General features: G+C 42.3%; 1 protein-coding gene across 1 annotated transcript in view; it reads right to left on the minus strand.

The window, feature by feature from the left end:
* The window catches only part of LOC126108660 (beta-glucuronidase-like), a 149826-nt gene that overhangs the window by 82982 nt on the left and 51109 nt on the right, over positions 1-15735 (minus strand). The window contains exons 3-4 of the mRNA XM_049914005.1: positions 8520-8686; positions 1740-1885 (exon numbers count right to left, since the gene is read on the minus strand). Of these exons, the coding sequence (XP_049769962.1) occupies positions 1740-1885; positions 8520-8686 (313 nt within the window). The remainder of the gene's footprint in view (positions 1-1739; positions 1886-8519; positions 8687-15735) is intronic.

Consider the following 15735-nt stretch of genomic DNA (forward strand, 5'->3'; position numbering starts at 1 on the left):
CCTATTTCAAATTTTCCTTTACTGCTTGCTCAATATACAGATTGAATAACATCAGGGATAGGCTACAACCCTGTCTCACTCCCTTCTCAACCCCTGCTTCTCTTTCATTGCCCTTAACTCTTATAACTTCCATCTGGTTTCTGTACAAATTGTAAATTGCCTTTCGCTCCCTGTATATTACCCCTGTCGTCTTTAGAATTTGAAAGAGAATATTCCAGTCAACATTGTCAAAAGTTTTCTCTAAGTCTGCAAATGCTAGAAATGTAGGTTTGCCTTTCCTTAACGTATCCTCTAATCCAAGTCATAGGGTCAGTATTGTCTCGTGTCGTCCAACATTTCTATGGAATCAAAACTGATCTTCCCCAAAGTTGGCTCCTACCAGTTTTTTCATACATCTGTAAAGAATTCATGTTAGCATTTTGCAACCATGGCTTATTAAACTGATAGTCTGGTAATATTCACACCTGTCAGCACTTGCTTTCTTTGGAATTATTATGTTGAAGTCACAGAGTTTTTCGCCTATCTCATACATCCTGCTGACCAGGTGGTAGACTTTTTTCAGGGCTGGTCTCCCAAGGCTATCAGTAGTTCTAATGGAATGTTGTCTACTCCCAGTATCTTGCTTCTACTCAGGTCTTTCAGTACTCTGTCAAACTCATCATGCAGTATTATATCTCCCATTTCATCTTCATCTACACCCTCTTCCAATTCCATAGTATTGCCCTCCAGTACATCGGCCTTGTATAAACCATCTATGTACTCCTTCCACCTTTCTGCTTCCCTTCTTTGCTTAGAAGTGGTTTTCCATCTGAGCTCTTGATATTCATACAAGTGGTTCTCTTTTCACCAAAGTTATCTCTAATTTTCCTGTGGACAGTATCTATCTTACCCCTAGTGATATACGCCTCTACGTACTTACATTTGTCCTCTAGCCATCCCTGATTAGCCATTTTGCACTTCCCGTCCATCTCATTTTTGAGATGTTTGTAATTCTTTTTGCCTGCCTCATTTGCTGCATTTTTATATTTTCTCCTTTCATCAATTAAATTCAGTATCTTTTCTGTTATCAAGGGAGTATCTATTAGTCCTCATCTTTTTGCCTACTTGATCCTCTGCTGCCTTCACTGTTTCATCTCTCAAAGCTACGCATTCTTCTACTACAGTATTACTTTCCACCATCTTGTCAGTCATTCCCTAATGCTCCCTCTGAAACTGTCTACAGCCTCTGGTTCCTTCAGTTTATCCAGGTCCCATTTCCTTAAATTACTACCTTTTTGCAGTTTCTTCAGTTTTAATCTACAGTCCATAACCAATACATTGTGGTCAGAGTCCACATCTGCTCTTGGAAATGTCTTAAAATTTAAAAACTGGTTCCTAAATCTGTTTCTTACCATTATATAATCCGCCTGAAATCTTCCAATGTTTCCAGGCCTCTTCCATGTATACAACCTTCTTTCATGAATCTTAAACCAAGTGTTAGCTATGATTAAGTTATGTTCTGGGCAAAATTCTACAAGGCAGCTTCCTCGTTTATTCCTTACTCCCAGTCCATATTCACCTACTACTTCTCCACTCCATGTACATGTTTAAAATTTTCAGTTTTCTTTAGGCTCTTTGTGAATAAAATCGGGAAAATTTCTACTGTTGCTTTCTTTAAAAAATACCATACATTAATGTGCCAGTAGTTTCACAGAATAGTCTTTTTGTGAGAAGAAACAATATTAAACCTAAGAACATACCAGTTCCATCAGCTGAATAGTCTGTAGTGATAGTGATGTCATCTATGTAGACTTCTGGTGTTGTGTAGAGGACAACAGAGCGATGAATGCCAGCGTAATTGAAGAAGTCGAATGTGAAGGTCAAGTATGTGATGTTACCATTTCCCCTGCACAGGAATAATATTTGTATTTCAAGCGTTATTCACAGCTTCAGCATTTAACCTGAACAATTTGGAAAACAGCACTCCACTGTTTTTAATGTACAATACTACATTATTGTCTAATCACAGATACGATTAATAAATTAACATAGGCCTAACATATGATTAGCAACTTCAAGTTTCTTTATGATTTAACTTAATTACAATGATTAGCATTTATAATTCATAAGTCTCAGAGCTACAAGAGAGCTGTTACTAGTATTACAATGCTCCTCTGTAGACAGTCCAGCACAGGAAGCTTTTTCTTGACAGTTCCTCAGATAGGCTAAAGCTAGGGAACAACTCACTGAAGCCTTGTCTTTTGTTTTGAAACTGACTTGTGGATTATGGCATGCTATCTGTAACTAGATTGAACATCTGTGCAAAGTGGTGAAAAATAAAATTAAAAAAACTGGAGATCAGTAGATAGGATGGACCTATTTAGATGTCAGTATTTAGCACCAATACAAAACACTTGGCCACACATCTAAGTATAAAAAATATGGTAAATCAAAATAAATGTAAATGAAAATGGTGGGTTCCATTTAGAAGGAAGTCTGCTTGTTAGAATTTAAAAATTGTCATTCTGTTATCGCGATGCATAGACTATTTAATCAGTGATGCTATCAAGCATTTCTAAATATCACCAACATTCATTCATAGATGATCTCAGTAGTCCGAAGAAAAATATATCAGCTGACTACTTGTAGGGGCTACCAGTACAAAACATTGAAAGACTTCACCTTTCCTTTCACTGTAATGCATGGAAATTGACATACTAAACAAAAAATGAGCTACAAACGCCACAAACAATGGTTTGACGTGTTCTCAAGAGGAAGCTGAAAATGAAACTGTGGCATCTCTGATGCAAAGCGACAGTTCTTTGCTTATGCTCTTTGGTTTTGCCTTCAGTCTTTGTTCTCTCACACCTTCTTCGACATCCATTTTCTGTATTCGCTCTGTTCAGTGCCGAAACAAATGTTCATTCTGACTCTAAAAGTGTGTTGTTATGGTTCTACGAAACGTAAAACCCACAGTGGTGTGTTTGGAAATTATGTTGTGTTTATTTTCATCATTAACGAACTTCGTGTGCCAGTCCACATTGTCTTCGGAACAATGGATCTACCAGTGTTGTTTTGTGGTAGTGCCACACACCCTTTTAATTGTGCTTGCATTTATACAAGTGTTCCTAATGGACAATTGGCTAAAAGTGAACAATTACCTGGCCCCTGCCATGCCAGCGGCCACTTAACTATTACCGGCCCAACATGGCCACCGTCAGATGCTACTACGTAGCAATGCCTGTTGCCCGGACAGTGCACACTGCTTAATGACACATTGTGTTTCACCCTCCATTTAAACAGTTGCCTTCTAGTTGGTTTGATGTGCAGACGCAGTTTGAGAACTATACTTCGACATTCACATGCACGGGGTTGCACATTCTTATATGCTGATGCCAGTGCACCTCACCTCCCCCCCCCCCCCTTCCCCCCTCTGCACGCTGTCTCGACACCGGTTATCTCAGCCACGCCAGTTTCCACGACCATCGCTCCGTGGTCACACCACAATCGCCTTCCGCCCACCCCCGTAATGGCACCAGCCATTTCTACGGTGCTGGTTTCCGCATCAGCCCCCCCTTGGCTACTTCACAATCATGTTCCGCCCACTGTTGCAATGGCAACGGCCATTACACTCGTGCTGTGTCCACCTCCAGGCCTGCAGTTGGAACACATTGTGCCGTTGGTTACACCGGCTCACTCCACATTGTGTGCTGCTTGCGGCCGCCCCACCACGCAGACTTTGGGCGACGCACCATTCACCACTACTGCGCTCCTGGTGTTGGGGGCCGCCTCCACCGCTGACACAGATCTTCACCTACCAGTGCTACATCAACATGTGTTACCGGGCAGATTTCCTAAGCTGCCTGAGTTTCAGAAGGACAACCCCAGGACTTGGTTCGCACTAGTGCACCATCTACTGGATATTCACGGAATTTCGGACAATACTTACCGAACACCTTTCTGGCTCTCTGGCAGAAGCTATCCACCACATCATCCATGACGAGCACTTCGATGACCGCACACCTTTGCAGCTTTGGCAGCACATTCGTGCATTAATTGATGATCAAACACTACCAGACATGGCGCTTTGGACTTTGTGGTCGGTCAAACTGCCATCGGACCTGCAACTTCACCTGTTGTCTCACATCATGGACCATCTCGTGGTTCACCTACGCATGGCCGATCGGGCCTACATGATTATTCGTCACCGACGCCGACTGTCACAGACAACATCCCCGACACCACCAGTTGGCATGCTCTGCCAACAGAGACCAGTGCGCTCCCATCAGCACCTTAGCTGCCTGTTAGGAGCTGCAACCTAGCGGCCTACAGAAGGTACTGCCTGCAGCCCTCGACAGCTGCCAACCTCGCCCAAGCAGCAACCTGATCAGCTTCCTGCCCCAACACAGTCAGCTGCACTGTGCTGGTTGCACGCTACTTGTGGGGACACCACTCGCAATTGTGCGCCTTCCACCTTTCCCAACTGAGACCAGTGGGCACACTTAGGCGCTAGGTCCTGCCACGATTCTTCACAGCATCTACCGTCCGATGCCGCACTACTTGCTTCAGCAGTGCAATGCCTCTACATCACTGACTTGTCATCAGGCACTTGCTTCCTCATCGACAGTGGCACTGACGTCAGCGTTATCCTGGTCAAGCTTGTGGGCAACACACTTTCTCCTGCTAACCTTGATTTGATCGCTGCAAATCACTCTCCTATCACAGTCCTGAGCTCCATTAAGATGTTGCTTCATCTATCACTGAGTGCGACACTTCCTTGGACCTTCCACATCGCCAACCTGGTCGAACCTGTGCTTGGGTTAGACTTTCTACACCATTGCTAACTTTCGCCAGACCTGCAGGCCGTTACGCTCCATCATGCACCAGGTTCTGCCGTTCCATGCTCGAATTAACTCAACACGTCTCTGCTCTCCACCTTGTTGGCCACACCTTCCACATGTGCTTGTCTGCTTGAAGATATTGCGACTCGCCCCTCTAATTTATCGGACGTCCGCAAGCTGATCGACAGACTACACACTCATAACATGGAGTTATGCTCCCGCATTGCTACCACCTCTGCTGAATTGGCTCATGTCTGAATTACCTTACGCTGCCTCTCTGCAGAGCCACTCCTGTCAATGGAGCCTCCTCCTCCTCCTACAGTGCCTTTGCTGTGCCCCGCTCCTGTATCGAGCTACACCTTTCCTGCTGCCTGTTCCATGTGGATGCAGTTGGACCTACAGGACACACTAGCCTCCGCTTTGTGGGATCCTTCACATCTCGCGGCCATCGCGCCATGCCCACCGTCGCCATCTCCCACTGAGGCCTGCTCACATCACTCCAGCCCGGCTTGGACGTCCATGTCCTCACTTCGCAGGATCCCTCACTTTTCGTGGCTACCGCACCGTGTGCTCAGCCGTCGCCTATTGCCAACACTTCGTATACGCCATCCCGGCACTCCAAGGTCAGTCAACCTGCGCCACTCGTGCGCCCCCTCTCGCCCCACCACACATGCCTCCCTTCGTGGGTCTCAGCAATCAGCAACGGTACTGGTCACTGAATCTACACGATGGATGGCCTGCCCATACGTCACAAAGCTCGACGTCTTAATGCTTCAAAATGGCTACAAGCGAGTATGGTTTCTGTTCAAGTAAAGTCTGTGGGGTTCCTCCCGGAGCCACGCCCCGTCACTCCCTGCCGGCCTGTCTTCGCCGACGCCTCACACGCTGACACCGCCGCCATGGCCCCCATCGGCTTGCCACTGCCTGCGTAGCTGTCCGATGCGCAGGACCCTGATGACGCACTGAGATTCACACTTCGCACGCCGGATGCCACCTCTGTCCACCACGTTGGCACGAGGACTTTGTTATGGATGTGTGCTAGCTCCGCCCCGCCATTCTCTGCACTGCTGGGGAGGGGGGTCTTTGGCGTCTCTGACGCGAGGCGACAGTTCTTTGCTTATGCTCTTTGGTTTTGTATTCAGTCTTTGTTCTCTCGCACCATGTTCGACATCTATTTTCTGTATTGGCTCTGTTCAGTGCCAAAATAAATGTTCATTCTTACTCTAAACGTGTGTTGTTATGGTTCTAGGCCATTTAAAACTCAGAAAACTATATGTAAGTACAATAGAAACAGGAAGAATTTGTAAAATACCTGAAGTATGCTATCTTCGGCGAAGCCCTGTCATAATAAATATTAGCTGTACATTTGATTTTTAGTGGCTATCAACCTCCCACACAAATGACCATGTTAACAACCACGATATTCGAATATAGGGTACAGAAAAGCCTTTTGTCGGTAACTGCATTTTAACGAGATTCACCTAAAGTTAATGTGTTATATGAGAAACAGGAATGAATATCAAGAGCTCAGATAGGAACCCAGTTCTAAGCAAAGAAGGGAAATTAGAAAGGAGTATATAGAGTGTCCATACAAGGGCGTATGGAAATGGAAAAGGATGCAGATGAAGATGAAATGGGAGATATGATATTGCGTGAAAAGTTTGACAGAGCACTGAAAGACCTAAGTCGAAACAAGGCCCCGGGAGTAGACAACATTCCACTAGAACTACTGACAGCCTTGGGAGAGCCAGTCCTGACAAAACTCTACCATCTGGTGAGCAAAATGTATGAGACAGGCAAAATACCCTCAGACTTCAAGAAGAATATAATAATTCCAATCCCAAAGAAAGCAAGTGCTGGCAGATGTCAAAATTACCGAACAATCAGTTTAATAAGTCATGGATGCAAAATACTAACGCGAATTCTTTACAGACGAATGGAAAAACTGGTAGAAGCCAACCTCGGGGAAGATCAGTTTGGATTCCGTAGAAATATTGGAACACATGAGGCAATACTGACCCTACGACTTATCTTAGAAGCTAGATTAAGGAAAGGCAAACCTACGTTTCTAGCATTTGTAGACTTAGAGAAAGCTTTTGACAGTGTTGACTGGATTACTCTCTTTCAAATTCTGAAGGTGGCAGGGATAAAATGCAGGGTGCGAAAGGCTATTTACAATTTGTACAGAAACCAGATGGCAGTTATAAGAGTCGAGGGGCATGAAAAGGAAGCAGTGGGTGGGAAGGGAGTGAGACAGGGTTGTAGCCTATCCCCGATGTTATTCAATCTGTATATTGAGCAAGCAGTAAAGGAAACAAAAGTAAAATTCGGAGTATGTATGAAAATCCATGGAGAAGAAATAAAAACTTTGACTTTCGCCGATGACATTGTAATTCTGTCATAGACAGCAAAGGACCTTTAAGAGCAGTTGAACGGAATGGACAGTGTCTTGAAAGGAGGATATAAGATAAACTTCAACAAAAGCAAAACGAGGATAATGGAATGTACTCGAATTAAGTCGGGTGCTGCTGAGGGAATCAGATTAGGAAATGAGATACTTAAAGTAGTAAAGGAGTTTTGCTATTTGGGGAGCAAGGAAAGCGTTTCTGAAGAAGAGAAATTTTTTAACATCGAGTATAGATTTAAGTGTCAGGAAGTCGTTTCTGAAAGTATTTGTATGGAGCGTAGTCATGTACGAAAGCGAAACATGGACGATAAATAGTTTGGACAAGAAGAGAATAGAAGCTTTCGAAATGTGGTGCTACAGAAGAATGCTGAAGATTAGATGGGTAGATCATCTAACTAATGAGGAGGTATTGAATAGAATTGGGGAGAAGAGTTTGTGGCACAACTTGACAAGAAGAAGGGATCGGTGGGTAGGACATGTTCTGAGGCATCAAGGGATCACCAATTTAGTATTGGAGGGCAGCGTGGAGGGTAAAAATCGTAGAGGGAGACCAAGAGATGAATACACTAAACAGATTCAGAAGGATGTAGGTTGCAGTAGGTAGTGGGAGGTGAAGAAGCTTGCACAGGTTAGAATAGCATGGAGAGCTGCATCAAGCCAGTCTCAGGACTGAAGACCACAACAACAACACATGAGACATCAGTACAAAAGTGTATGGTCCATTTTTGTTCACTGAGCTAATGTTTCAACAAACATTTACGTAGATACAGACACCATCGGTTGCAACTTTGAGAAGATGGGGCACCCCCATATTGGGATATTGAGTTTCTCACATTTTTAATTCAATATCTTTTAAACCGATGGATCCCTTTTACTGGACATGACGCAGTGTTCTGCTCTTGGTCAACTAGATCCATAGATTTCCCTTTATAGGGATATATGAAAGATCTTGTGTATGTGTCTCCTTTGCCGGCAACATGTGGATTATCGTTCAGAAATGTATGTGGGCACAGTGAGTCATATAAAACACTTACAATGTAAGTAAAAAACTGGTCTGTCTTTTACATTTTCTGTAATTTTCATCGATGTAACGCTACGCATTAAATAGTTGTAGTCGTTTGTAACTGCCGTATCCATTTCTAATTGCCCTTTACAAAGATGTGAAAAACGTGAAACTGTGAGGCTGTGTTATTAACGTGACGTGCAAGGAGTAATAAAATCGTTCAAAGAATGTAGGCAGTACATTTCCTATAACACTGAAGTAAATGGACAAAACAGGAAAAGAGCGTTACGTTTGCATTTGCTCCAGCGATCCTTGTGGTATGGTGGTGCTGCTCAGAGTGTTGTTGACGGCGACGGTAATCCTGTTGCTCTCGCCGTATATGAGGTAAGAAGTGACGTCGGCCTGGAAGGGCAGATGGCCAATCTCGTGCGTCATCACGCTGTAGCCGTTCAGCCACTGCAAGTCAGAAATACGTGTGTCACAGTCAGCCGGATGCAGTCTCAAATAAAAGCAGACGCATTTAACGTAGAGTACGTTTGTGTGAGTGAGCATAGTGTACTGCGCTTGTTCTCAACACTAAACCGGGCTGGTCACGTGATTTTAGAATGGTGCTGCTTGTTTATAATGCGTGGTAGTAGCGCAACTTGGAAATTACACCTTATTTTATATACGTTTCTGCCCGTTTAAGTTTTAGTAACAGCTGTGGTGCAGTGTTGTAAAGAGAAGAATCTAAAAAGAAGACACGTTACTTTTCAAAACTATGTACAACATGTGTGTAATTGTAAATGTCGTATTGATACGATGCCCTTTGTATGTTGAAAAATCTCGAGACTCTGTATTATAAAGTCTTGTATTGTAGAAATAATTTCTGCGATTTTATGACCATGAGTTTACGAGACAAGTGCTAGATAAATTTTGCAAGTGTGTTGAGTAAACTGCTAGCCATGTATACATATTACTTCTATGTTCATACGCGATAAATTGATACATGACAGTCTGTATAACTTTCTCCGGTTTATGGATGTTCTCAAACCCTTGTGCGCATCTAACTATTCCTGCATGAGACAGTTTTCTATACAGTGTCATTGTAATGCAATTAATTAGAACAGATTCGACAATATGAATCAGTGCAATAGAAAACTTAAAAAGCAATATTGTTGGCTGTGAATTCTTTTATTACTCCAAAATTCGAGCACTGATCTTGTATTTTTTTTATGATTTGTGTGTAGTGTATGGTTTTACTTTTCTGATGAGATGGCGAAAAACTGTTATAGATATTTTACTTGTCTGTAAAAAGCAGAAGCGGAAATAAAGAAAAATTGAAAACAATTATGGAGAAGCAGGAGATGCAAATTGCTTACCGTATTTGCTGTAAGAGTTGGGTTGGGTTCTTTGCGGGAGGAGACCAGACAGCGAGGTCATCGGTCTCATCGGATTAGGGAAGGACAGAGAAGGAAGTCGGCCGTGCTCTTTCAAAGGAACCATCCCGGTCTTTGCCTGGAGCGATTTAGGGAAATCACGGAAAACCTAAATCAGGATGGCTGGACGCGGGATTGAACCGTCGTCCTCCCGAATGCGAGTCCAGTGTGCTAGCCACTGCGCCACCTCGCTCGGTGCTGTAAGAATTTCATAGTTCTAAATGTGTTGCTTTTTCGCAACACTTCGGCGCCGTCTACAGTGTGATTGTAACAGAGATTGGACAATATAAATAAGTGCAAATAGAAAACATAAAAAATATTGTTGCGTGTCACTTCTTATCCCGTTACCGAAAAAAATGTAAATGATGTAGAATCTGTGCAATGATAGTGTGGCGAAAAGGTACAATACCATTGTACTTCACATCTTTAAGTCAACTTCAGTTCCTGGAATCAAATTCTTAAGATGTCTGTAAAACGTGTTACGAAGTTTCACGGACCTTCTGAAGCCGATCTATCTCTAGTAGCAAAATAATAACATTTAAAAACACGCTAAGCGCTATACAGGTTGAAATGCGCCGTCTCAAAATTACGTAACTTGAGCTGCAGCAGCAGACGTTGCGGATTAATTGTCCTTCTGCACGTCCGAATGCTCACGTCATAAATATTTATACTCTTTGGCGTTTAATCTAGTCACACATTACTGAACGTGAAACATCATCAATCTGATATTATTATTGAGCCTTGTAGGATTATTATTAAGAGTTCTAACTCATTTAGCACCAAAAGAGAACTCTGTAGTCATGGATATTGACGGTGAGAGCCAAATGCTTTCATCTACCACTAGATATCTTTCGTTATTCACTCTTCCACGCCCTTCTTATGCAGCAACGTTGATACCTACAAGCAATAAGGGTTAAATCCCACCACTCTTACATTTCGTTGATAGTGGGCAATGTAAATCAGTCACAACTTGGTTTTGGTTAACTTTATTCAAAAAACATCGTTACCAGTTTCGAAATGATTTTCTTCCATAAAATCACATGGATGCTCGTTTGCATATGGGTTGCCGTGAAATGTTCGTATGTTTTGTCAAAAGCATGCAACCTGTGTGACGATGAATGCATAACAGTTTCTTAAAAAAAAAAAACTGCGACTCATTTCTGCTGTGCAGTGTCATCATTCTGTATCACGTAACAGCTACGGTCTTCCAAAAGTGTCACTATTTGACGAATCAGCATCAGCATTACTCTTACACCTGCTGACACTATCGTTTGCTTACGCGCCCGTCCATAATAACCATCATAATTCTTGCTCACAGAGTAATTTCCATCTGCTCATCACTAACATACCCATGAGACAGTTTTATCAAGATATTAAGAAAAGTTGCTTTACATTACCTCTTGCTTCTTCCCTAAAATATTGCCTTCGGATAAAGTAACAGCGTGTGTTCGAGAGCATTGTGATTCCTGTTTCTATTGGGGCAGGTCGCAAACGGTCATGAATAATTGGAGCAAAAGCGAAGACGAGGATGAACACCAAATACTGTTTCTATTGGGGCAGGCCGCAAACGGTCATGAATAATTGGAGCAAAAGCGAAGACGAGGATGAACACCAAATACTGCAATGTATATATGCTCGAGGCATAACACGGCACTAGATCTGTGGACAGAGACGAGAAAGAAAGTTGGTCCTTGCGTTGTTGAAGAGAACATTGCGACATTAGTCTAGAAATTTAGGGAAATAACTTGAAACCTGCATTAAGATGAAGGCCTTAATCCACCTATGAATCCAAATTTTAGTACTGCTCGGCAGTTATCTAACCGGTCGACAGCATTCGTGTCATTCAAACGGCTGCAACAAATCCCGGATGAATCTCTTAAGAGGGGTCCTTTGTATCTAGCAGCTGTGAAAGACAAAGTTCTCAGTTTTTCCTTAAAAATGAAGTAGCTTACTTAGTACCCTGTGACAACTCATCGAACGAAATTCTTATCGGCTAACGAAAGCAGTTACTCATTCATTAACTAGATTTTCGGTCCTCTGTGATTAATCTAAATTACAGATTTAGCACTGATGAGATTTACCACATTCATCATGTTGAATCCTTATCCTGGATTACTCTTTATCCAAGCAACCCGATAAATCGCTTTCAAAACACATTTTATTGAACTTTAATTATGGCACTTAATATTAAGAGGGCGTGATGAAAGTGACACCTCCGAGTTTATGTGAATACTCTTAAAGCTTTTTAAATAAAACAAGCGTTATTAACATTTTACATCTTTATTCTTCATGTCTACATATTTATTTCTGAACATAATCACCCTGGCGACGAACATATTTTTCCCAAAGAGAGGTCAATTTGTTGACACCGTCTTTGTAGAATGTTTGACCTTGTTGAGGAAGCCACAAACCCATCTCTGCTTTCATCTCTTCATTTCTATCAACTGAAGTTCTCAAAGTAGTAATTAAAGTTCAGGGAAAAGTAATATAAACTTCGAGATTGCCGATAACATTGTAATTCTGTCAGAGACAGCAATGGACGATGCTGAGGGAATTAGATTAGAAAATGAGATATTAGATGCATTAGATGAGGTTTGCTATTAGGGCAGTAAAATAACTGATGTTGGCCGAAATAGAGAGGATATAAAATGTAGACTGGCAATGACAAGCAAAGCATTTCGAAGAAGAGAAATTTGTTAACTCTAATATGCACCAGCAAGTCTTTTCTGAAAGCATTTGATGGAGTGTAGTCTTGCATGGAAATGAAACGTGAACGATACACAGTTTAGACAAGAAACGAATTGCAGCTTTTGAAATAGATGAAAATCGGATGGGTCCAAGTCGGGATTGTACGGAGGATAATCAATGACAGTGAAACACGGCGTCAGATTGTTGCAGATGTCGCAGCGCTCGTGTGTGGTCTGGTATTTTCATGCTGAAGGAGACGCTGCTCTGTGAGTGGACAAATTCTTGGAACTCTAAACTCGATTACAGCGCGATGTTTCTCACGCACCGACGTAGTTACGTTACACACCGTTATGTTTCACGCGACAGTTCGGAGCTGACTAGCGGCAGAGGGGTGGAAATATGACAAAATTAAAAATAAAGATGTGGAATGTTAATAACGTTGAAGAAATGAAGAATGAATGTGTAGAATGTTAATAACGTTTGTTTTATTTAAAAAGCTCACATAAAAAATTCGGAGGCGTTACTTTTCAGCACGTCCTCGTAAATAATATGACACAAAAATAACGCATGAAAATGATCAGATGTAAGGTTTGTAAGCAAAGTGTTATATACGGCATCAGAGTTGTATATGTGTTGTTTAAAATTTATGTCTTGTTTCTCCCTTCTAAAAAATTTTGATTAGTAGCATTTCTCGCTGGTTATTTTGTTGATACCCAACAGGATTTTCTCTGCCGTTCTTTTTTTCATTTGCAGATCTTTAATTTTCAGTGCAGCCAAACATTAATGATTTGTGAATAGAAAGATGTTTTCAAATAGTTTTTAATTTTATTTCCTAACACATTCGAGGCGGTTGACTGAATTAAATAAGGAAATGATTTCCGATCATTAACCAAAAGAATTGTTATTCATGGTTATATTAATCCCCCGCATGAACCGTGGACCCTGCCGACGTTGGGTGGTTGGTTTGCCTCAGCGAAAGAGGTGCAGTCATAATGGTGGGATATCTGTGGAGAGGTCAATGGTTCCTGAAGACGGGCAGCATCTTTTCCAGTAGTTGCAGGGGCAGCAGTCTGGATCACGGACTGATCTGGCCTTTTGCGTCAGTCAAGAAGGTCTTGCTATGCTGGTACTGTAAAGGACTGAAAGCAAGGAGAAACTACAGCCGTTATTTTTCCCAAGGGCACGCAGCTCTGCTACATGGTTAAATGATGGTGGCACCATGTTGGGTAAAATATTCTGGAAGTAGAATAATCCCCCAATCGGATGTACAAGCGAGGACTTCTCAGGAGGATGTTATCATCAGTCAAAAAATAAATAAAATAAAACTGCACTCCTCAGGTAGGAGCCTGGAATGTTAGATCTCTTCATCGGATAATTAGGTTAGAAAATTTAAAAAGAGAAATGGATAGGTTGAAGCTAGATATAGTGGGAACTAGTGAAGTGCCAGGGTGAACAGAACTTTTTGTCAGGTGAGTACAGAGTTATAAGCCACAATGAAATGGGGGTAATGCAAGACTAGATCTAATAATGAATAAGAAAGTAGTGATTCGTGTAAGCTACTATTAACAGCGTAGTGAATGAATTATAGTAGCCAAGATAGGCACAAAAGCCAACACTAACTACAGTAGTAAAAGTTTATATGTCGACTAGATCCGCATACGCTGAAGAGATTGAAAGGTAGTACGATGAGGTAAAAGTAATTATTCAGATAGTTAAGGGAAAGAAAAATTTAACTGTGAGGGGGTGGGGGGAGTGGAATCTGATAGCAGAGAAAGGAAGAGAAGAGAAAATAGTAGAAGAATATGGACAGGAGGAAAGGACTAAAAGAGGAAGCTGTCTCGTAGAATTCTGCACAGAGCCTTATTTAATCATCGTTAATACTTGGTTTAAGAACCATGAAAGAAGACTGTGTACGTGGAAGAGACATGGAGACACGGAAGGTTTCAGATAGGTTACATAATGGTATGAAAGAGATTTCGGAATCAGATTTTAAGCTGTAAGACATTTCTAGGATCAGATGTGGACTCTGTCCATAATTTTTTGCTTGTGAATTGCAAAAAGATAGAAAAATAAAAAGATGGGACCAGTATAAGTTGAAAAGGGTCAGAGATTGTTGAGAGTTTCAAAATGAGCGCTAGGCAATGACTGTCTGAAGCTGGGGAAAGGAATACATTAAAAGACGAATGGGTAGCTTTGAGAGATGAAATAGTGAAAGTAGAGGACCAAATAGGTAAAAAGACAAGGCACAGCACAAATCTTTGGGTACCACAGGATATCTGAAGCTAGCAAAAGGATATACAGATATTTAAAAAATGAAATTGACAAAAAGTGCAAACTGCCTAAGTAGGAATGGCTAGAGGAAAAATGCAAGGTTATAGAATCGTTTATGATCAGGAAAAGATGGATACAGCCTTCAAGAAAATAAGAGAGACCTCCGGAGAAAATAAAAGCAGCTGTGAGGTGAAAAACCAGTAGACCGCTAAGTAAAGAAGGGAAAATTGAAAGTTGTAACGAATATACAGAGGGAAAGGAATATTGTAGAAACAGTGGACGAAGTAGATGAAGATGAGACTGGAGATATGTGTGCTGCAAGAAGGATCTGACATAACACTGAAAGACATAACTACACAGTCCACATTAATGTGACCACCACCTAAGTTCGGCATCAACGTGCTATAGCCACTCACAGGTGGCAGCACTAGCAATGGAGGCAATATAAAGCGTGTCGAGGGGGGGAAGGGAGGTGGGATGCGGAAAAAAGTGCAGTCGTTGTCGTGATGTGGAAACAGAACGATTTATCTGGTACCCAAAAGGGCATTAAGTTTGTAAACTGTTCACGTGTTGCCATGGTTGAAGTATGCCATGCATGGCAAAATAGCGCCATCCAAAACTGGAGCAAAGGCAACTGTGGTGCGCCACGGACTAGACGGCAGTGGTGAATGACACCTACGGAGGTGTGTACAGATTAATAGACATGCAACTGACCACCCAGATGCTCATAAGGGAAGACATGTAGTTGACCATCCAGATGAACCTAAGTGCTACCAACAGTGTCTCCTCAATGATAGTTCACCGACCATTGCTGTGCATGTGCCTCAGCGGCAGGCGCGTGGTTTATGCACACAGGCTCACTGCTGCTCATTGGAGATGAAGGCTGGAATTTTCATGCCACTGAACTTCCACTGAGTGGCGACAGATGGCCTTTTCAGAGGAACCACGTTTTATGCTCTGTTGGACAGATGGCCTTTGGCCTGTCTGGCGTGAAACGTCTGAAAGCTCATGGGTTCAGGTCGGAGGAGGGAGTTTTATGAGCCGGGGAATGTTTTTGTGGTATACTCTTGGTGACCTCGCTATTCTGGAAGGCACATTGGATCATCACAAGTACGCATCTACCCTCGG

The sequence above is a fragment of the Schistocerca cancellata genome, chromosome 1 (assembly GCF_023864275.1).
Source record: "Schistocerca cancellata isolate TAMUIC-IGC-003103 chromosome 1, iqSchCanc2.1, whole genome shotgun sequence".
NCBI lineage: Eukaryota > Metazoa > Arthropoda > Insecta > Orthoptera > Acrididae > Schistocerca > Schistocerca cancellata.